The 24490-nt window shown below is 39.7% G+C and overlaps 1 protein-coding gene across 18 annotated transcripts in view; it reads right to left on the reverse strand.

Moving 5' to 3' along the window:
- LOC118590901 (sarcolemma associated protein) overlaps positions 1 to 19552 on the reverse strand; it is a 129197-nt gene extending 109645 nt beyond the window's left edge. For 11 of the 18 annotated variants that reach the window (XM_036198722.1, XM_036198720.1, XM_036198709.1 and 8 more), the window contains exons 1-2: positions 19462 to 19552; positions 17988 to 19244 (exon numbers count right to left, since the gene is read on the reverse strand). In XM_036198722.1, the coding sequence (XP_036054615.1) occupies positions 17988 to 18185 (198 nt within the window). In that variant the 5' untranslated portion in view covers positions 18186 to 19244; positions 19462 to 19552. Of the gene's footprint in view, positions 1 to 17987; positions 19245 to 19461 lie in introns of those variants that run through there. The other 7 variants (XM_036198721.1, XM_036198719.1, XM_036198705.1 and 4 more) reach the window with 2 other exon arrangements.
- Between the last annotated feature and the right edge of the window lie 4938 nt (positions 19553 to 24490).

Below are 24490 nucleotides of genomic sequence, written 5' to 3' on the forward strand. Positions count from 1 at the left end.
TTAAATATAATGTATATAAAGGATTACATGAGTTATACAGCAGGAAAGTAAAAGGATATAGAAAGTACTTTGTTACTTTGTAACAACAGAGGAGATATGGACATTATAGATTTCATAAAATGCAAAACTGAAATTTAATCAAAAATATTGCTTTTGCACACTAAAGGACATATGAATTGTGTTAAATTTTCTAGTACTCCATTTGTGCTAAACAAGCTGAGGAGATGAAAGATGAGTATTGGTACACTGTATTCTAGAATGTCAGGTCCATTAGGCAGACTTCTGTTTACCAGACTCTGATTAGTTCACAGGAAGTGCTTGATGAGTACCGCATATATGCTGTATGGAATTAAAAATGGAATCACAAAGAAAAAAAAAAAAAAAGCAGGTATCTCAAATCTGAAACTAAAAATCCAGGGATGAAAAAAAAATTACCCTCAAAATACCAAATAAGATGAACCTAAGAAGGCCGCACGACTTTATTGTGTTAATAAATGTGTCTAGCTATATTAATAAATTTCATTTTTAATACTTCAGTTCAAATTCAGAGTCAGAAGATGCTAAGCAAATACTCTTACACTGACATACATTTCTGGCCCTCTGCTATTTATACAGTCAGTATATAAAAAAAAATTCACACAATTGTTCACACAATTCTAAAGAATTAGCTTTTTAAATGATATAAATAACTATTAAAATATCTATTCAGAATTCACTATAGCCAAGCTGGGTATGTAATCAGCAATAGAACACTTGCCTAGGATACATAAGGCACATAAGGCCCTGTGTTCAACACATGACACCTCTATTATAGTCAATTTAAGGGATATATGATACAGAAAACAAAAAATATGGTTTAAGAAAAATAGAACAGATAAAACAATTACCTAAGAAATCTTAGGAAGAAATGGAAAATCTAACTGTAAAAATCCTGACTGATTTAGCTAATTTACTTAACTTTCATAGAGAAGAAAACAACAACTTTCATAGAAAAGAAAATGACAGTTTTTACTTTAAAACATTAACTCATACAAAAAGTATAAAGAAATCAATATAATCAAAATACATATAAAGATCACTAAGAATGCTGCGTTTTAAATATTCAATCAACATACTTATTACAAATTTCTGCTCTTTAATGGAAAGTGTTCTGTTGCTAGAATAGCAACAACAAATGACACTAGTTAGTTCGCTTACTTTCTTTTTAAACAAGATGCCTGCAGGCAATGCAGTTAAAACAGGAGCTTAGGTTACAAAACTACTTTTGAACACAGCAAAAATGCAAGCCACAAAAACATCCTTTGTATTTATTTCTCACTTCAGAATACTTTCATAAACTTTATTTGAATCTAATATGTAAAGCAAAATTTGAAATCATTAGATGAAGTCATGGTATTAATCAATTTCAACTTTAAATTTCAGTAAAGGATATAAATTGAGAGAGCTCTACTATACAATAAAATTATAATCTTCTGAGGCTATAATCTGAGCCAATTTAAATGCTACGCAAAAAGGTTTAAAAAGAAAAGTTTGGAGTTTTCTGGTAATAATAGAAGTTCATGGAACAGGGTTTTTGAAGATTATATTGAAAACACTGAAACTTTTAAAAGTAGTTGTAATTCAGGAAATTATTCATACCTTAACTTTTGGAGGTTTTTCTCAAACTGTTTTTCAAGACTCAGAAACTCAGTTTCACGTACGCTATGTCAGCAGCAGACTTACACTTTGCAAAGGAAGTGACAATGCAGATTCTGGGTTTGGACATCCACACTTTACAATAGATAAACATTGTGCAATTGAGGACTAAAGCTCAACAAAACGACAGCTCCATAAGTTAGAAGCTGGACATGGACATGGCACACCTGTGAGCGCACCACCTGGGAGAGCTGAGTAAGGAATACCATGAGATCAAGATGAGCCTAAAATTTTTATTCTTGGCCAAATGTAAACTAACAAGTAGTTCTCAGAAAGCCTCTCTTCCCATACTTTGGACATAGTAGGCCTGAATTGTATCCAGTTATACATATTCAGAGTCTCCATAGATTTTTTTCTACCAACTGTTGTAGAATATTCTTTTAAGATGTGTTACATTTGTTTATTCTGTGGAACATTTGTTTAATGATGCAAAGATGTGTTGCATTCTTTTATGTTACATTTGTTTAACTCTGTAAAGCTGTATTACTGTGCCCGTCTAAAACACCTGATGGTTTAATAAAGAGCTGAATGGCCAATAGTGAGGCAGGAGAAAGGATAGGAGGGGCTGGCAGGCAGAGAGAATAAATAGAAGGAGAAATCTGGGAGGAAGAGAATAAAGAGCAAGAGAACAAGGAGAGGAGGATGCTAAGGGCCAGTCACCCAGCTACACAGACAGCCACGGACTAAGAGTAAAAGTAAGATCTACAGAAGTAAGAAAAAGGTAAAAGCCTAGAGGTAAATGGGATAATTTAAGAAAAGCTGGCTAAAGCAGGGAGGGCATTCATAAGTAATAATAAGCCTCCATGTGATTTATTTGGGAGCTGGGTGGAAGGCCCCCCAAAAGAGCAAAAACAACCAACAACAATTAATAATAATACAAAGGTAAGTTCCAAACTTTCAAACATTTCAGAACATTAAAAAAATATATATATGAGAACAGCATCTACGGCCACTGAATTTCTAATTCATGCCGTATTACAAAGTTTAACATTCCAATATATTTTTGACATCTGTGACTCACAATCCATTAGCACAATATGTATTTAACTCAAGATTTCAACTAACGTAAGCCTATGAGGGAATACTTGAATTATTTAGCTTTTCTCAAGCCATACTCCTTCTTGTGCATATGGAAAATCAACATAGGCTTCATGAAAACAGCAACAATTAAAACCAAGAACAAGTATCAACAAGTACAATACACAAGGCTTTCAGAGTAAAATCCTTATACTCTACATCCCCTCATCAAGCATTTTCAGAGTGATTGCATTCACTAGCTCATTGAGCTTCCAGATCTACTACTGAATATCCCTAAGTCACTGAGAAGACAGCTCAGATAGAACATGGATATGAATTAAACCTGGGGACAAATGTGTTAAAGGATGGGTCTCCAATGCACTCTTCCTAGCTAAGACATTGGAAAAGTGATAGGATCATAAATGCTTTGAACCAATCAAAAGTTTAATCCATTGAAAGATCTTCTTGGAAGATGGTGGAAACTGGGTCTAGTAGAAGTAGGTTACCAGATGTCTGCTGTTAGGGATATCTTGTCCACAGCCTCCTCTTCTGATGTCTCTCTGTTGCCTAGCTGACATGAGGTAAGCAGAGCAGCTTTTCTTACCATGTCCTGCTGCCATGATGGTGTGCCTAAAAACAATGCAGGCAGCCAACCAAGAAAACACACTCATAAATACCACAGAGCTAGGCTAGGGGTGTAATGACTCAGTTGGTAAAATGCTTCCCTTACATGCACAAAGCCCTGGGTTTGATTTTCAATACTGAAGAAACCAAATGTGTTGTCACATGCCTGTAAACCCAGTGCACAAGAGGTGGAGGCAGAGTCATCTTTGGCTACAAGTAAGTCCAAAACCAGCCTGGGCTACATAAAACTCTACCTACAAGATTATCATCAACAACAAACAGAGGTCAAAACTTAAAAAGGTAAGAGCTCATATCATGTCATACCAAAATATCACAATATCTCACTTATGTGATTTTTCTATTTCATAGTCTATTAGTGGTATGGTTTGGATGCTGAATACGTACCCAAGTCCAGGTATTAAAGATGTGGTCTAATGGAAGGCACTATTGGGAAGTAAAGGAACTTCTATATGGTAGGAACATATTAGGAGGTACTTAGATCCCTGGAAACATGCACTTGGGGAATGGTATGTGACACCAATCACCTTCTCTTTCTCATTTATGTTCCCTGGCCATGAAATAAATCACTATGCTCAACCACACACTCCATACATAGAAAACAATAGCAACAAAAACATAGAACTAAACAAATACTAGGAAATTGAACAATACTTCTGAATGAACAGCCGGTCATTGGAGGAATCAAGGAGGAAATTTTAAATTTCTTAGAATTAAATGAAAATAATAGCACAATGTACCAGAACCTCTAAGATACAGCTAGAGCAGTTCTACCAAGAAAGTTTATATATAAGTGCTCACATTAAAAATTCAGAGACAGCTCAAAAAACCTAACCACACATATTTATCCAAACTAACAGACACAAATTATAAAGGTAGAGATGAAAAAAAGAAATGTTACATGTGCCAGTGAAATTCAAGAATCATTAAATAATCTTTTGAAAGCTATATTCCAAGAAATTGGAAAATCTAGAAGAAATGAATGAATTTCTAAATATAACCTACAAATTAAAGACATAAACAATTTAAACAGACCTATGACAAATGAGACTAAAGCAACATTTTTTTAAAAAACAAACAAATAAAACACAGTGCAGGATTCACTGCTGACTCCTACTACACTTTTAAGAAAGAATAAGCACCAATACTCACCAAATTGTCCCACAAAACAGAAAGCAATATTCCCAGTCTCATTCTAAGAAGCCAAGATGATACTGATATCAAACAAAGGTGGATGCAACCCAAAAGGAAAACTGAAGACCAAATGTCCTGATTAACCCAGAAGCAACATCCTCAATAAAATACTTGCAAATTGAATCCAAGAATACATTAGCACGACCAAATTGGTTTCGTCCCAGTGATGCAAGTTTTGTGCAGTACATTCAAATTAAAAAATATAGCATATAAATACACTTGAGGACAGAGCTCACATGATCATCTGGCAAAGTTCAATATCCCTTCATGACAGAAGTCCTAAACATACTATGAATAAAAAGTATATCTGTACATAATAAAGGAGATACACAGAGAGATATATAGATAGCCTAGATCCCACATTATACTAAATGTAAAAACAAATAAAAATTAAAAAACACTTCTTTAAAATCTGAAACTAGTCAGGACTACTCAGTCTTACCTACAGACATAAGTTAAGAAAAAGATATAAAAGGGATACAATAGCATAGGCAGAAGTCAAATTATCCCTATTTGCAGATGACAAATACTTAAAAGACCCTGAAGACTCCACCAGAAAACTGTTAGATCTGATACTTCAACCAAGTATCAAAATACAAAATTAACACAAAAATCAGCAGCATTCCTATATACCAGTAATAAATTTGCCAAGAAAGAATTTTTTAGATCCTAGTCACAACAGCTTCAAAATAAATACATACACACATAAGTAAATATCTAGTAATAAATTTTACCAAGGAAATTAAAGACTTCTACAATGGGTACTTTAAGACTGAAAAAACTGGAAAGTAGAGAGATGGCCCAGTGGCTAAGAGCACTGGCTGCTCTTCCCAAGGACCTAGGTTCAATCCCCAGTATCCACATGGCATCTCACAACTGTCTATAATCTCAGCTCCAGGGGATCTGACTCTCACAGAGCCATATGTGCCGGCAAAATGCCAATGCACATAAAATTTTAAAAAATCAGGCTGGAGAGATGGGTCAGAGGTTAAGAGCACTAGCTGTTCTTCCAGATGTCCTGAGTTCAATTCCCAGCAACCACATGGTGGCTCACAACCATCTCTAATGAGATCTGGCACCCTCTTCTGTATACATAATAAATAAATAAATAAATCTTTTTTTTAAAATTTTTTAAAAATCAATTAATAAAAATAAAAAGACTAAAAAGACTAAAGATGCAAGATAAATGAAATTCTCATCCTCCATGATTAATAGAGTATTGTGAAATAGATGAATTACTGAAAAATGCCTACAGATTCAAAATAATCTTCTTCAAAATTCCAATAGTGATCTACATAAATTTCTATCACGAATTTCATATGGAAGACCCCACAGTGCTAAAACAATCCTAAGCAGAAAAGTGATGCTGGGAGTGTCATCCTACCTAAACTCAAGTCCTACTTCAGAGACAAAGCAAGAAAAGCAACAAACAAAAACGGACAGCATGGCACCGGCAGGGAGACAGACGTGGAAGCCAATGAAACAGAACAGAAGAGCAGAAATCGACTCACACCACGACAGCTCCAGAAGTTTTAACACAGACGCCAAGACATACATGGGAAAAATTAACACCGTCCACAAAAGGCAATGAAAAAATAGCATGTCCACTCATAGAAAACCCTACACAAAAATCAATTCAAAATGGACCAAAGACCTTAACCTAATACCTGAAATTTTAAAGCTGCTAGAAGAAGTATAGATAAGAGGTTATAAGAAGAAGTATAGGTAAGTAGGTTGAGTCACAGAGAAGACCCTTCCGAAGTGTGGCAGTAGCCAAGGAAGTAAGACCAACTGTTCACAAATGGGATTACATGAAATTAAAGGGGTTCTACCCAGCTAAGGAAAAAGTGAAAATCAACAGAGTAAAGAGGCAGTCTACAGAATATACCAGAACTCTAAATTTATAAATCTTCCAGTAAAAACAATGAACCAATAATGAACTGAACAGACAATTCTCAAAAGTGTGGAGGCCCACAGAGGCTATCTAGTGAGAAATTACTCAATGTCAAAAAATCGGAGCTTGCTTACCCAACATGGCTGCATAAGGAGATGATCTGGCCACAGGCGTGTTTTACCAGGTGTTTGGAAGAATCTACCTACATGTGGCTGTATGATGTGCTTTGATCTTGCAAGGAGGAGGTCTTTTGCCTCTCCCCTTAGCATATTATAAAAAGCCCTTTTGAATACCAACCTATTGTTGGGTATTGACCCAGGCCCTCCCAAGCTATCCTGTGTCCCTGTCTTCTCTTCTAGGTCTCTCTATCTGATATTTTCTTATCCCTCTCTCCTCCACCTAAGAGCCCTTCAAAAGGTGGGAGCTGAACTCACACACTCACACATACACACACACAAAAAAAAAAATATTTTTTTCAGGGTGTTCAACAACTCAGCCATAAGAAAAATGAGAATTTGAGAAATGAAACTGCTTTTCTGATTGGCTGACTAGATTCTAATCTTTGAATTTTGCCTGCTTTTTTGAGGGAGATCATACAATAGAAACTAATTAAAAGACTATTATTACTTCACATTCCTAAGTTCACAAATTCAAGAGAATTTACTAAGTTTAGCAAACTCTACAACAGACAGATATTCAAGGGAGAAAAACTCTCAACAATGAAAATTCATATTCATAAATTAAGTATGACAGAACATGCCCAGCACTTGGGAGGTACAGGCCTGAGGACCAAGAATTCAAAGTCATCCTTAGCTACCTACATGAGACTCTGCCTCAAAAAAAAAAAGTACACTTATAGAAAATCAATATACAAGATATCACTGTGTAAGCACACCAAGTAAACCAAAAGGAAAAATGAACGGCCACAGTTGAGTACCTCCTAAGTGTTTTTACATGAAGGATTCTCATTCAGTCTTTCTAACAGTCCTAGGAAGTGAACTCTACTATTAGCCTGCATTTAATTTCCTTTTGTTTGTTCATTTTATTTGGTTTAGCAGTCTGGGAATTGAACACTCTCAGCCCTAGACTCCTTTACAAGTGAAGAAAACTAAAGCACAGATACTTCCCAGGGTGGCACAACTGGAAAGTCTTATAGACACTGTCCCCAACAAGTGTATGCCTGGGCCAGGTGCTCAACGGCCTCAGAGACTGGACAGCAATTCTTTTCCCTTCCCAAGTCAGCTAGCTTCAGAGATGCATTCCCACAATACATGATTCTTTCAGGCCTTTCCGTCTTCAATGTTTCCTGTTCCCTAAGGCTAGAATCCATTGCTCTTTTCATCCAGCCTGCAAAACCTTACTCACTTTAAACAGTGATTTAAAAACAGCATTGTCTGTGAAGCTTTCTTCATTCCTCCCACATTTTCTGCCCCCATTGCTGGAGGAAGCAATACATGACTTTCTCAGCTCCCTGGAAACAATGATTCACAGATACTTCTACTGGTAATTGGTATTCTAATTCTTTTTTATAAAACTATCTGCTGGGCTCTGCCCTGCACTTGCAAGCATTAGATAATGAGATACTACTAGTTGGCCTGAAATACATAATGATCCCAAACTAAGTTCAATAGTAATTTAAACTTATACTTTGTTCTTCTCAAAACAATAGTGTTTTACCCCCTCCATGTTCCTGCAATCATCACAAAATCCCTGGGTTATCAGAATTTTTATACACTTCCCAGTTTCTCTGTGTGGCTTTTGATGCCTGTCATGGAACTTGCTCTGTGGACCAGAGCTGGCCTCGAACTCACAGAGATCCGCCTGCCTCTGCCTCCCGAGTGCTGGGATTAAAGGTGTGCACCACCACCACCCGGCCCAGATTAGGCTATTAAACTATATCTTTAACTACCATTTCTCAATCCCCACATTAAAACTCCAGCATTTCAACTTCTCAATAGTATCAGAATTGGTCTCAGTAGCAAATATTCAAAATTAGAAACAGCTTCTCTTATCTACTAAACTTATTAAAACAAAAGTCCAATAGTGATTAGGACATTCACACTAAGGGAACAGAAAGAAAATTCAAACTACACTGCAATTCAATACTGGGAATTGTGGCTCAAGCCTGTAATCACAGCACTTGAGAACAGAAACAAGATTGCAAGTTTGAGACCAGCCTGGACATTATGAGACATGGTCTCAAAAAAATAATGGACATGGTGGCATGCATTTACAATCCACTACTGTGGAGGCAAAGACAGGAGGCTCCTTGGGGCTCACAGGCCACCCAGTCAAACCTAATTGGTGAGCTGCAGGCCAATGAGAGACCCTGTCTGCCTGTCTCTCTCTCTCTCTCTCTCTCTCTCTCTCTCTCTTCCTTCTAGACAGGGTTTCTCTGTAGCTTTGGAGCCTGTCCTGGACTAGCTCTGTAGACCAGGCTGGCCTCGAACTCACAGAGATCCACCTGCCTCTGCCTCCCAAGTGCTGGGATTACAGGCGTGTGGTACCACCGCCCGGCTGAGATCCTGTCTCAAGGGAAGTGGATGGTATCCTGAGGATGACAACCAAGGTTTTCCAACCTACACACACACACACACTTAAAAAAGAAAGCAATCAAGAAAGAAAAGATGTTTGCTAATCTACACATCTAAGTGAACATATGCAATAAAAATTATATACCAGACTAATACTACTTCTAAAGTAGAAGACAGATATGAAGGATGAGTTTCTTTTAATCTGTATGCTTCCTATTGCTTAAACTTTTATAAGAACATATTCCTATTATTTAAATAACTAAAAATACAGAAAGACTTGAACATCCACATTGAAAAGTCTTGTTCAACTGGATCCAGTAGAACAAGTAGTTAGTTACACATGCAAATAAAACGACAAGCATGCAAGTATTATGAAATCTAATGTACAAAGTTTCTTTGTGTTTAAACTTAAAATCTACCACAAAGTATGTATTAGAACAAAGGATATAATAATCAATACTAATCACCAAAATCTTACCTGTTTGCAAGTGCCACTATAAAGCTTACTTTTATGTACTAAAGTGTGTGTGTGTGTGTGTGTGTGTGTGTGTGTGTCCAAGGGTGTGAATTCACTGGAGATTATACCAAGGCCCTAAGCTTCTTCTCTGAACTAGATGCTTAACACTGTCAACTCCACATAACCCAGAATTGCCTTAACATGCACTCTTCTTGTCTCAAGCCTCTGGAGTGCTGGGATTACATGCACACACCACACCCTCTCTCTAAAGTATAAAAATGTACTTGGTGAAAATGGGAGAAGAAGGGGACCAGTGGGGATAGGACACAGAGACGGATATGAGCAAAGTACAGTGATAGACATGTATGAAGAATGTCATTATTGAAATCCATTATTTTGTATGCTAAAAAATTCTATGTGAAAAATTAAAAATAAATTTTTAAAAATTTTACTAGGTGGGATCAGTGGTACAGCTCCTGCCTAGAATGGCCTTGGGGGAGCTAGGTTCCATCTCAACTATTGCATTAAAGTTTTTCCAAGACTGTTTCATTCATTTGTACATGTACCTAAACTCCAACCTAAGAGAAAAACATCAGGAGTAGTAGAGATAAGTTTAGAAAAACATCAGCTGACTCAGAGAAACAGTTACTGGAGTCCTTCAGTTGGTGAAAATCTGTACAAGTTTCTGGTTATATGCCACAGAACCAAAGCTTCAACTACCTTTTAAGATAGCAAAGACATAGTCAGAAGTGGTGGTGCACACCTTTAACCAGCACTCAGAAGGCAGAGGCAGGGGGATCTACATGAGGCCAGCCTGGTCTACAGAGTGGGTTCCAGGGCAGCCAAGGTTACACAAAGAAACCCTGTTTTGAAAAAAACAAAGCAAAACAAAAACAGTCAAAGCTACATAGTGAGACCCTGTCTTAAAAAAAACAAAAACAAAATTAAATTGAAAAAAAAAAAAAAAAAGGAAGCACAAGACAGTAAGTCACTTAGTCCATAAGAAGCTAGTTCAGAGTAAATGTTTAGTATTTGGTTTTTACTCCATGGGTTAAAAAAAAAAAAAATCTAGATTCTACTTCCCTTAGTTACTCGCACTAATAGTCTCTAAACATAAAAAACTCTTTTGGGTTTAAAACAAGTCAGACTACAGCAGTTCTCCTTCTTTCCTAAACATGTATAGAGACAAAATGAATATGCAAAATACATACTCCCCCAAGAAAGTACTATGTTGTCTAAGGATGGATATAAATACCCTAATTCAAAACTAATATCACCAAACGCAAGTTTATATAAAAGCCCAAAATATTTAGCAAAATATTCTTGCATATCGAAAGTTCAAATAAGTAATGATTTGTTCAGTCAGAGTCCATGTTGGTAATTAAGTGCATAACTTCAAACTGAAAACTAACTTGAATGACCTGCTGCCCTTCAACCCTCCGAGGGTGTATAGAGACACAGACTGCTGCATTGTTCACATTTCACTCATTCAAACATTTATATAGTGCCTATTCTTTGTTCTCAAGAGCTCACATCTGGCAGGGCAATAGAGCATTTGCATTACACTTATTTTGTTGTCTACGTCCCATAATGAAGTTATAGTCAAAGTTCTATAGGAGTAGAGAGAAAGAAGCCATCCATTCTTCAGAGAGAGTCAGGGAAAGTTTCTCCCTGGAACTAAGCCTCAGGGATAAAAGGAAAAGGTCATTTTAGAAGACAAAAAAGCAGAAAGGGCACTTGTTTTAAAAAGGAACAGTGAGCACTGTCATATTCACTGGTAAATCAAGTTTGAGATGAAGAGGAGAAATAAAAGATGGGGGATGAAAGACAGATTTTAATACTAAAAATTAAAAGCAACAATCAAGATTTTTTGAGCAAGAATGTGGAGTATTTGCCTGCCCATAATACAAGAGAAAACATGAATTCCAGAAAGTAAAGTTTTTAAAATAAATGCCACCCTTTTCCTCCCCCTATCCATACTTTCTTCCTTTGGAAATGCTAGGAACGGAACTGAGGACCTTATGCATGTTAGATATGCATTCTTCTATGGAGCTATCCACCAGCCAGCTGTATTTTTCTTGATTTAAATATAAAGTAATTGTCATTAAGAACCAATCTCATTGCCGGGCATTGGTGGCACAAGCCGTTAGTCCCAGCACTCAGGAGGCAGAAGCAGGCAGATCTCTGTGAGTTCAAGGCCAGCCTGGTCTTCAGAGTGAGTTCCAGAACAGCCAGGGCTACATAGAGAAACCCCGTTCAAAAACTCAAAATACAAAAACAAAAAAGAACCAATCTCATGTCAAATCAAGCAGTGCATACCAGTTTAAACACCAGGGAGATGAAGGCTAGATTGAGCTAGATAGCAAGTTCTGGATAGCCTGAGCTACATAACAAGACCTTGTCTCAAAGCCTCCAATTCCCAAAAAAGAACCAATCTCACAATCTCTCTACTTAAAACCTTAAATGATGGACATTCTACTCCCTACTTGCTAGAGAACATAAATACTATTTAAGAAAATGAAATAGGAGCCTAAGAAGGTAAAAAATAGATTTAAAGCCAGGCATCGTAGAGTACACCTTTATTCCCAGCATTCACTATGCAGAAATAGGTGGATCTCTGTGAGTTCAAGACCAACCTGGTTTCATGATAGCCAGAGCTAGAGCTCACTATGTTTAGTGAGACCCTGTCTCAGATGAAGAAAAGAATGAATTTAAGGAGTATAGTCAAATAACTAGATGGAAGGGGATGATTAAGTATATAAACTATTTTTTTTTTTTATGTATTACTGTGTATCATGTGTGTGCAGTGACTATGGAAACCAGAAGAGGGTGTTCAATCCCCTGGGTCTGGAGTTAAAGATAGTTGTGTGAGCCACCATGTGGGTGCTGGAAATCAAACCTGGGTCCTCTGAAAGAGCAGCCAGTACTTTTCACTGAGCCACCATCTCTCCTGGCCCTGAGCTGTATTTTTTAAAACTCAATATATTAGGTTAAATATTTTATCGATTTTCTACTATTGTAAAATGCATCATGGAAGGAAATACACATGTGATTTGTAAATACAATCTAGCTTCCTATACATGTTTAATGTGCCTTAAATATAACTGATCAGATAAAGAACTTTCTCATATAGACTAGCATCTCAAAAAACAAAAAAATCTTAGAAAGTGTTAAAACAAACATACAAACAAAATAAAAAGCAATGACTATATAATCTGCCATTCTCTCAAAGGCTGAGTCCAGGATCTTGGCAGTCATGTTTGGACACATCAAGGAAAGAAGCAACCTGGCTGTCTTCCATTGCAAAGTGTGGTGATATATTGTGTACCCTAATAAAATTTGCCTGAAGATCAGACAACAGGCCAGGCAGTGGTGGCATGTATCTTTAGTCTTAGCACTTAGACAGATCTCTGTGAGTTCAAAGCCACCCTGGACTACATGAGATTGACTCAGTCTAGGGGAGAACCAGAGCCAGGCAGTGGAGGCACACACCTTTGATCCCAGTACTTGGGAATCACACGCCTTTAATCCCAGCACTTGAGATCTCATGCCTTTGCTTGGGAAGCACAAACACCTTTAATCCCAGGAAGTGATTGCTGGGCAGAAAAAGGTATATAAGGCGTGAGACAAGCACCAAAGGGGTTTTCAGGCTGAGGAGTCCTAGAGGTAAGGGGTGGCTTGTTCCTTTGTCTCTCTGATCTTCAGGCAAAGTTTATTAAGGTACACAATATATCACCACAGCAATGACTTCTTGCAATGTCTCTGGAACATATAATCTCATTCCTGCTTCTATCCCTTTTCTTAAATTCCTCCTACCCCAAACCCCTTTCCTTGATTCATTCTTATCTACAATTTCCTTTTTTTCCTAAGCCCTTCAGCCTAGCTGAATTTGCATTACATCCATGAACTGTTACCCATGAAACTTTCCCTAAAATCTTCAGTTGTTATAGAAATCCTACTAGACAAGTTAATCTAATACACCAGTCTGTTTGTTTGTTTTGCTTATGGCCATTTAATCATTTTCATTTCTACTGTCAACCTGGTGCTTGTACTTAGTAAAGTCACATCCTGTTTAAAATGTCATAGTCTTGGGATTATGAGGTTGGCCCTGTAGATATCAAATCAAGAATCAAAACACCTATGCTCAAATCATGGCTCTACCATTTACTAGCAATATGAACTCAGGCATGTTAACCTAACCTCTTCTCCCTATGCCTCAATTCCTCATATGCATGAGAAAAAAATGAATACCTACCACAAAGTTGAGGATGAAATAAGTTAATTTTTTTAAGATTTATTTGTTTATTTATTATGTATACAGTGTTTGCCTGCATGTATGTCTGCAGACCAGAAGAGAGCACCAGATCTCATTACAGATGGTGTGAGCCACCATGTAGTTGCTGGGAATTGAACTCAGGACCTTTGGAAGAGCAGCCAGTGCTCTTAACCGCTGAGCCATCTCTCCAGCCCGAAATAAGTTAATTTAATATGTAAAGCAGTGGTTGGTTCTCAACCTTCCTAACACTGTGACCCTTTAATAGTTCCTCATGCTATGGTGACCCCCAACCATAAAATTATTTCATTGATACTTCCTAACTGTAATTTTACTGCTATTATTAATTGTAAATATCTGATATATAGAATATCTGAAGTGCAATCCCCAAAAGGATCATGACCCATAGTTTGAGAATCAATGATATAAAGCATTTACAAGAAAGAATGAAATATAATGTACAAGTTAAGCTGTAATTTCTTTGCTCCGGGCCCTTAACTGTACACAATAGTATATAACTTTTCATAAATAGTGATTTTGACTGTTATGTGATCTCTATCCAAAATTCTCTTTGGCTTTTTTTTTTTTTTTTTTTAATATACATGTCTTGTTATATAACCCTGGCAAACCTGGAACTCACTAACAAAAAAGGCCATCCAAATATGTCCACTCATAATGTCTTCTGTATGGATACTACCATATGGATACATTTACTTGTTCAGTGGTATTTCAGTCAAGTGAAGAACTATCTATTATCTGCTATAAAATCTGATGAGTTTATAGAGTCCACAAAGGAGTAAAAGATGATACATACAAGGCAAGCAAGACAGCTGTTAACATCCCTAAGAGGAATTGTTAGGACTAGCAAATAACACACTTTGACAAATCATAACTCATTCTTCATGAATTTAACATTAAAACTATGTATACCTGGTAACACCCACACTCAAGCCCATCCATGACTATATCTTTCTTTTGCTTGACAAACTCCAAGATTACTTGAAAAGCAAACCCCCAAATTTCCATTTGCCTACATTTTGTCAGTTTTCTAAAATGTGCACCTATGAGCTGAATAATCAAAAAGTTTCAAATAACCAAGAATGGTGGCTCACACTTGTAATCCTAACACTGAGGAGGCTGAAGGAAAAGCATTGCCTCGAGTAGTCTTGGATACAGAGTGAGGAAAGACCACATCTCAAAATTTCAAAACACATGCTTCAAGGGTTTACTATTTCACCCAGCTTTACTAGACCTCCCATGATGGCAAATGCAGAATCGGTCACCAACAAAGTCAACCAGAGGGCACATTACTCCAGTTTCCTACCTCCAAGGCAAAATGCCGACTGAGACAGAGTTACCAACTTCACTACCTTCTACTTTTAAAATCATTTCTACATACTGAACAATTTCTGGACTTGGGATGTAGCTCAATTGGTAGAGCACTTTCTTAGCGTGTACAAAGTCCTGGGTTCAATCTTCAACACTCATAAACTGGATGTAGTGGCAAAAGCCTGGATTCCAGCACCTTGAGTCTGTATTGAGTCTGGCGTGAGCTCGGCATTAAAGAGAGCCTGTCTTAAAATGAAAAGAAACTTCTTACTACCTTCCTAAGACTCCACAGCACAGCAGTGATTCACAAAGCACTGTTTTGGGGGTCATCTTCCCCCCCAAACACTCTCACTACTAAATACTGAGGCTTTAATAAAAGCAAAGCCTTACAGGGTACTAGGTGATTTGCATAATGATCTCAACCCCTAAAACAGTAAGGGAGCAGTGGACATGGCTCAATGGTACAACAGGGCTTTAGTGCACACAGGCCCAACATTTCTTTCCCATTACCAAAATAAAAACTAAGCAGGAGATATCATCCACACATAAGTAAGAAAACTAAGGCTTAGAGGTACTTAAAAACAAACTTTCCTGAAATGATATCTGTAAGAGTGGATTCTTGCATTTTGACATATCAGAATTTTCAAGAATATATATTAGGTCTGGGAGCAGGAGTCAACAATTCTCCTGCTATATTTACAGGAGAGCTCTTGAAACTACAAATTTCATACACAAAGCAATAAATAGTACTTGGCCAAACCGGTTTGATTTTCTTTCTATCTCCCAGTGCTGGCAAAGAATATATGCTCAATATAAACCTGTCTGTCTAAGCTAATACTTTAAAATTAATTCCTAAAATAATCTGATCACAAGGGAAGACCTAACAGCTTGTTTAAACTAAATTAGGTGGGATAAAGATGAATAATTGCACAAAGCCCTGGGTGCTATTTTAGCCAATAGCACAAAAAGGAAAAAAAAGTGAAAATGGGAGAAATAAACCAAGTCTACCCTTCAAAGAATTCTCTCCAGCCCTCCCTCCCTCCATCTTGATTTTCTGAGACAGGGTGTCACTATAGACCCCAGCTAGTGATCTTAAACTCATTAAGTAGCCACCGGGCCAGGCACTATTTTTCAAACAAGAACTGCAGTTGCAAAGCACGAACTACAAGCAAATCTGTTGTCTGATTGTGCTAGATCTGTTTCCCAAGAATATAAAAAAAAAGGTAAAAATATAGCTGGGCAGCGGTGGCTCTTGCCTTTAATCCCAGCACTCGGGAGGCAGAGGCAGGTGGATCTCTGTGAGGTTGAGGCCAGCCTGGGCTACAAAATGAGTTCCAGGACAGAACCCTGTCTCGAAAACCAAAAAAGGGGGGAAAATATAAAAGTTGACTGTATGAACACTGGTAGTCAACTGTTGGAATCCAATAAAGAACTCTACACTCATTTGCAAATCCATCAACGCACCCAAATGTTAGCTTCCAGGGGGTTAAAAAGTCAGTTTTATGGGTTAAAGAGCATCTCTTGTGACTCAGAAAAAGTTAACACACTTTTCATTTCTCATCCTACCCACAGAACAGGTTATAGGCATTATTATGCAAGCATGCAGCACTTGGGGATCTTTTCTTTCTTTAAAAAAAAAAAATCAAGTTTATTTTGTAATTCCATAATTCAGTAGTTCACAAGTTTTACTTTCTTCCTCTAGAGGCTCAAGTTTCTTTCATTTCAAAACACCACTCTTGAAGATAAATTCTCCTCTAAAAAAAGAAAAGACTTAATCATGTCACTCAGAAAGAAGGGGCAAAAAGTCAGGAGACAAAACTGGAGACAGCCCTATTAGTCTTATGTAACTTACTTTAAGTCAGAATTAATTCAGTAGCTCAACCAAAACCTTTGGTTTAGGCCCAAAGATGAGCTCTTTAAAATATTCTCCATACAATTTTTTTAAAAACTTAAAAGACCTTTTTTTTTCAATATGGGCAACTATTGATGTAAAGTGCCAAGATAAACAAGCTAAGCTGGATTGAAAATTAAAAGCAAGGCTAGGCTAGTGACCTTTAATCTCAGCACTTGGGACGCAGAGGCAGGCAAATCTTTAAGTTTGAGGCCAGCCTGGTCTATAGAATGAGTTCCAGGCAAGCTGGTGCCTGACTTTAAAAAAAAAAAAAAAATCGAATGAGAGAAAAAAGCCCAGGATTTCTTATTATAAGTAATATTATAATTGATAATATTGAATATAACTTAAGAAAAATAAGCGAATTTATTAATACTAATTTTTGTACTTCATCGTGTAACTACACATTATCTACCAAAGAAATTAAAACTTAAAGGAATAAATTTCTGTTCATCCAACTTGTAAACAAGTCTACAAATGTAACTATTCCAACCTAATTAAATTGCCTTTAATTTTTGCAAATTATTTCATCATGTGCAAATAAATATCAAACCTTACAAAAACATTAAGTGTACAGAGCAGTTATCCTAGCAGGCAGGCCCGGAACTGAATTCAACTACAGGCTGTGTGTTAACTACGTTTCACCAGAACTGAAGCCTCGATGTAATCGTGGCCACAGATTCCGGCATTGCTTTGGGAACCGCTGTTTGCTTAATCAAGCAAGCAATGAACTGCAGATTCACCTTTCTAAAAGGACCGAAGGCACGAGGTCAAGTTTCACTATCTACTTCTCCAACGAATTAGGGTTTGGGATTTCACTGGGAATGACCAAGGTATCAAGAAGTCATCGCCCTACCGAGACATTTAATAACAATACCCTCTCTGTTTTTCATTCAACCACTTCGATTAAATTTCCACTAGAATTCAGACACACAAAAAGCTGATTCCATGGCCTCGAAGAAAAGCATCCTGTGGGAACAAACCCTGAGACCCTCCACACCTTTTCCCTCTCGGAGAGGGCAAGGGGAAAGAGAAGACTGTGAAACACTGTGGGGCCTTACCTTGCTCGTCTTGTGGTCAAACCAGACGAGGGCATGGTTCCTTGACAGCACCTTGCAGTCAAAGGTGGCATTATTCTGCGCTGGCCGACAGCGTGCCACCGAGCGGCCAATCTTGATGGGCTCGTCCAGGTAGACATGTCGCTCCTGAAACGGGTGTGAGTTCGGGCGGCAAGTGAAGATGGCCAAGGCTGACGGCATCGAGGACAGGCTGGGGAGGGGCTGTCTCTACCAGGGACAATGAGGAGCTCCTCCAGCTTCGGAATGTTCTTCACAAGCCAATACCCCTATCCCCCCAAAATGTTTAAATTAAAACAAACTGCGCATTGTCTAAGCATAACCAGTGAACATCAACAACTGGGCAGGAAGACAAGCCAGCGCAAGCCCCATCACCTCCTTTGCAACACAGAGGCTCCTTGACCAAAACAAGTCCCCAACCGGCAGCTCTCAGTCCATCTTCCCTAGGAAGAAAAGGCTCAAACATTGGGCAGCTTCGGCCAAGCAAACTCCTGGAAGACAGTTTGGGGACGGGAGGTATCCAGGCTGATGAGTCACACACCGATTCTTGGGTTTTGTTTGAGATCCCGGCCGCGTCTCCCCTTCGGTAGCGGAAACGTTGCGGCACTGCAGCATGAAGAGGGTTGGCTGGGTGCAGCCAGGAAGGTCCTCCGGGGCCCAAGGAGAGGAGCCGAGGCCCTCCGGGCAGCCACCGCCGGTCCTCGGGGGCCTCGGGGACGAGAAGAGGCGCGGGGGGTCGACGAGGAGGGCTAGAGGGCCAGCGGGCCGGGGTGCATGGCCCCTGCTGCGCCGAGGCCGCCCGGGAGTGGCAGGGGTCCCCGGCCCAGCGTGAGCCGAGGAGGCTGCGATCCCGGGCTGGAGGCGTGGGAGGGCTGCCGGGGCGCGGGCGGCTGCCGAGTCGCGAGTCCCGGGCACCCGGCGGGTGTCCCCGCGACCAGGGCGGGGACCCCGGCTCCGCAGGCCGGGGCGGACAGGCTTGAGCGCCCGGGCCGGCGGGAAGTTGGTTCCGGAGCCCTGGGCTCTAGGGCTCAGCACATGGGCCACGTCCCCTCAGGGTCGCCCTCGCGGGGGTCGCATCGCAGCACTGGCAGCTCCCGGAGGACGACGGGGTGGGGGAGGGAGGCCGGCCCGGGGCCGGAGGGAGAGGCCTGGAGGCCGGGGCTGGCTCCGCCGCAGCCTCCTCCACTCGCGGCCAGTGCGGCAAGCTCAGGCGCTGGCGGACGAGGCAGGAAACTTTCTGACCTAGTGGGGGAGACAGCAACACAAACGGCAGTCAGGAACCGGTGCCCGCTCGCCGCAGCCCTCGACCCCTGCGGCCAGCCCCGGCCAGCCCCGCCGCTGGCTACGACCTCGGGCGACCCCTTCTTCTCCCGCAGGCTCCCGGGATCGGGAGCCGGGGCGGCACGCCGGCCCTGCCTCCCGTGCCGCCGCCGCCACCTCCGCCGCCGCCTCAGCTTACCTTGCCAGCGCTGGCCGCCATAGTGACTCTGACTGAAACCTACCCGGTGCACCGCCGCGGGAACGCGCACCCTTTTCTAGGGCCCTCCTCCGCCGTCTCCCGAGCCGTAGTCCCGGGCTGTCACGTGAGCGACGCCGCGGGAGCCCTGTTTCTCACTGGCAGAGAAGAGGGCAAACTCGTTCTTAACAGGCCTCCGGCGCCATCTTTGTTCAGGGCCAGGAGCTTCAACCCTCCGGACAACCTTAACGACCATTTTGGTAAAGGGCAAGAGAAACTTTAGATGGGTTGAATGTTTCAAGAACACACAGCGGCAGCTTCCTGGTTCAACTTATGAATAAGACAGTACCAACTTTTATTTAAATCTGTTCAGTGTCGTTCTCACTGGAAATAGTAACACCTAAGGAGGATAGATCCAGGCAAAGACCCATTAGTCGTAGCTGTGGGCAACTGGTAACCAAACAAATTCCACAGGTCTCTAGATTTCATAACATCAGAAGGACTTTCCTCGCTGTGCCAAAGTCTCTGCGCTTTCCATTTCACATTTCTGTCCTTTTCACTGATGCGACAGTTTCTCAGGACTCCTACGTGGATTCTAACCTGGAAGTCGTGAAACCAGAAAGTTTTAGGGGTTTTGTTTTGTTTTGTTGTGGGGAGTGGAGCTTGTGAGTTAGAGACAAGGTTTCTCAGTGTAGCTCTGGCTGACCTGGAATTCTCTAGGTAGACCAGGCTGGCCTCGAACTCAGAGATCCACCCGCCTCCTAAATGCTGGGATTAAAAGCGTGTGCCTTGAGACCCGAAAGTTTTAAAACACATTTCCAAAGAGGGGTCGAAATTTTCTAATAGGAAAATATGGAGTGTTGCCCAACTACCAATCCTGAAGTATGTGTTAAACCCGAGAATCACACGGAGAAAGACCAGTATGTAAGGCGTCATTGTTCTAAAGAAGAAAAAAGCATAGCCAGAGCTGAATGAAAACCTTAAGGAAAGACTGTAGAGAATCTTAATCTTTCAGAATCAGTGTTGACTTCATTCTTGAGATTCCTGTGACCACAGTCTTCCCTGTGAAACCTTGGGCATATCTTTAAACTTCTTTAGGCCAATTCTTGTCTTCTAAAAACATAATGATAATAATACATAACCCCCTTGTAGAGAGACTTCGTGATGTTAAACCACATTGTCCAACAGAATATTCATTTGAATCCTTCTGTAGGGCTTTAGAACTATGTATGCTGAGTCCAGGGGACGCACATAAACACAGCCTTAATCTCTGCCCTCTGGTTGTATAACCAGTGTTGTGTTATAAATAAAATAGGTAACTTGACTTCCTTATATTCAGAACTCTGCTAAAGGGAGTCAGGGACTTTTTCCTTCTGGGAAAAGTAACAAAAACTGAATGAAGGAAAGTTGAAGGACTACAATAAATATGGTATTTGCTGAATGGTTCACTAAGTTTCCAGGAAGAGAGAGAGTAAGTAATAAAATGAGGCTGTTTAAAACAATACATTAGTGTGCCTGGTACAGTGGCTAAGTAAATATTTAATATGTAAATGGAAATCACATACTGTTATTATTAGATGTAGTCGCACTTTCTTTGGACTGCCAACTCCCAAATAATGACACAGAGACTTTTTATTAGTTATGAAAGTTTGGCCACTAGCTCTTTAAACCTAAATTCACCTGTTTATATTAATCTTCATTCTATCATGTGGCTCATTACCTCTCCTTAATCCCATACTTCCTCCACATCTGGCTGTAGAATACCCCACCTCAGATTTTTTTCCAGAGTTCCTATCTTGGCCCAGAAAACCCACCTAGCCTCTCCTGCCTGGCTATTGGCTGTTCAGCTCTTTATTAAACCAATCAGAAGGTACCTTAGGCAAGTGAGGTAAAACAGAGACACAGCTCCACACAGCTTACAAAAAGATGATCCCAACGATTAAAGGTTTAAAGTAGGGGCAGCACAAAGTGAATCTGGACAAATACACAAAGTAATGTATTTTAAAGATGTATGTATATGTGTGTGCACGAGTGTGCAAGTGCACATGCATGCAAAAGCACTCTTGTGCTTAAAGCTTAAATTCAGGGGAATATGAATGCCCAGGACCTGACCCTTCATGTATCAGGCTTTCTGGGACCACCAGCCCCCAAAGCATGACACAGAGACTTAGCTTAGGCTTGTTTCTAGCTAGTTTTTTGTTTTACTTAAATTAACCCATTTCTACTAATCTGTGTGCTGTCCCAAGACTCATTTACCTCAATTACATACTGTCCATCCTGCTTCCCTGCTTCCTCCTTGTCTGGCTGGCTCCCAATTGGCTGGCTAGCTCCCCCTTTCTGCCCACCAGCCCCACCTATCCCTCCTCTGCCTAGCTATTGACCATTCAGCTTTTTATTAGAACAATCACGTACCTTAGGCAGGCAAGGTAAGATAGCAACACACCTTTACTAGTTAAACAAATGCAGCATAAACAAATGCAACATATCTTTACACAGTTAAACCAATATTCTGTATTTCACAACACCATCACACTTTATGATTCTTTGTCATTTCAACAAATATATTAAATAACTACAGTACAGTAGGTGTATTGTCCTAGAGAATAAGGACATGCTGGAAAGCTTTATTATTGGGATGAAAATTTCTCACTTCTGATAACTTTTAGCCTTAAAATAATAAAGTAAATTACACATAGTAGAGCATGCCTTTAATCCCACCACTCAGGAGGCAGAGGTAAATGGATCTCTGAGTTAGAAGTCATCCTTAACAAGTTCCAGGCTAGCCAAGGCTACATAATGAGATCCTGTCTCAATAAAGTGAAAAAAAATTCTACAAATCTCTAATGAGTTATGTGCATGAATTTTAAAGTTACTTAATCATGTTTCTACTCATTTTACAAATATTTAATTGAATACCCACTGGGAAACAGAAACTGTCAAATGCCCTGAAATTTCAAAAGTGAAGAAGAAGAATAAAGAATCCCTAAAGTTTCTTAGAGTTGAGATGAAGGCACAATAAGATTCTTACTATATTTAGAGTGACTCAAAAGTAATGGGAGCACAGAATAATTTATACTGGGGCTTCAAACATAAGTAGGAGCTGGGGATGTAGGCCAGGAGCAGAATGATGACCCACTATTTGCATGACCTTGGGGCCACCTCAGGACCAGAAGTGTTGTGGGGTATTTGTACACTGTATGTTGACATGGCTGTGATTGGTTTAATAAAGAGCTAAGTGGATATTAGCTAGACAGGAGGTATGGATGGGACTTCAGACAAAGAGAAAGGAATTAGGAGATGTAAAGGTACACAAGGGACACCAGGAGACACAGAGAGGAAGCAGGGGTTGCAAAATGGAAGAGAGGCAATACCACATGATAGAACATAGATCAATATATGGGCTAATTTAAGTTATAAGAGCTAGACAAGAACAAGCCTAAGCTATAGGCCAAACTTTCAGAATTAATAAGTCCATGTTATTATTTGTGAGCTGGTAGCCCAAAGAAAAATCTGTCTACATAAAAGAACAAAAACAACCAAAAATGTTGGACTAAGCCAGTTAATCTGGTACTAATGAGATAGAAACATTTTAAGCCAAAGTGATATCCTGAACAAAGGGCTAGACACTTGAGAAGACAAGACTCTAAGGGAATTAGAAGGAGGTCTGTATTGCTGGAGAATAGGGTTGTTTTCATTAGGGTTTCTATTGCTGTGAAGAGACCATGACCACGGCAACTCTTATAAGGAAGACTTTAATTGAGGGGACTCACTTACAGTTTCAGAGGTTCAGTTCATTATCAGCATGGTAGGTTGCATGGCAGCATGCAGGCAGACATGGTGCTGGAGAAGTAGCTGGAGTCCTACATCTTGCAGGCAACAGGAAATTGACTGAAACACCGGGCAGTATTCTGAGCAGAGAAAACCTCAAAGCCTGCCACCACAGACACTTCTAACAAGGCCGTACCTTCTCCAACAAAGCCACACCTCCTAATAGTGCCACTTCCTATGAGGTTATGGGGTCCAATTACATACCCCAACTACCACAAAGGGTAGGAGAATGAGTGGGAAGGGGTCAGAGGTCAGAGAACTTGTAACCAGTGCAATAGACTGTTGGACTTTTTTGTGAGGACCACAGGCTCCCTAATAGTGGCATGGGGACTTACTACTAATTATGAAAGCTCAGCTTATAGCTTAAGTTTGTTAGTAACTAGTTCTTACAAGTTTAATTAACCCATTTTTATCCATCTATGTGTTGCCACGTGACTCATGGCTTTTACCTCTTTTCTTGCATTGTCTATTCCCTTTTGTCTATTGGTGACTCCTCCCTTCTTCCTCCCAGCATCCTCTGTGCTTGGAAATTCTGCCTAGCTGTAGGCCAATCAGCTTTTTATTAAACCAATCTGAGTGACACATCTTCACAGTGTACAATAAAATTATTCCTCAATAGTGGACTTCAGAACATTTTCATTTTCCTTCTAGAAGGTCAAAGTAGAATAATTAAAAAAAAAACATTATAGACTCAAACATGATGTCTATTACCATTTCGTAACACATAGTGAATTACTCAGCCTTGCCAAGTCTGTGTCCTCATTTGGAAAAACGTATGTAATATTTTCCAGAATCGTGTTTGTATTTAGTAAGATAGTTCAAGAAAAAACACCAACCATGAAGACTGGAAAACAGTAGGTTCTCTGAAAAAATGTTGTTTTATTATTGTTACCAATAGAATTTTCCCAGCCTCCCACTTATATATAGTAAAGAGCAAGATGTTTTACCTCTAGTTTATATAGAGAGAATCTTAGCTGTAAATGTAAGCATAAAAAGAAATGACTATGTTCAGTTCTACTGTCCCATCTCCCAAATTAATGTTAAACAAACAGAATGAGCTTTCTAGCAAGAAAAAGCTTGGAACTGCTATAATCTGCCAGAGTAAAGAATCCTACCCTACTACATGGGGCTCTGGAAATGCCAAATGCATTGAAGGCGTTCTTCACCCACTGTTATTTGGCAGGCACAGAAAGGCTTAAATTAA

This window comes from Onychomys torridus, chromosome 9, assembly GCF_903995425.1.
Source record: "Onychomys torridus chromosome 9, mOncTor1.1, whole genome shotgun sequence".
Lineage (NCBI taxonomy): Eukaryota > Metazoa > Chordata > Mammalia > Rodentia > Cricetidae > Onychomys > Onychomys torridus.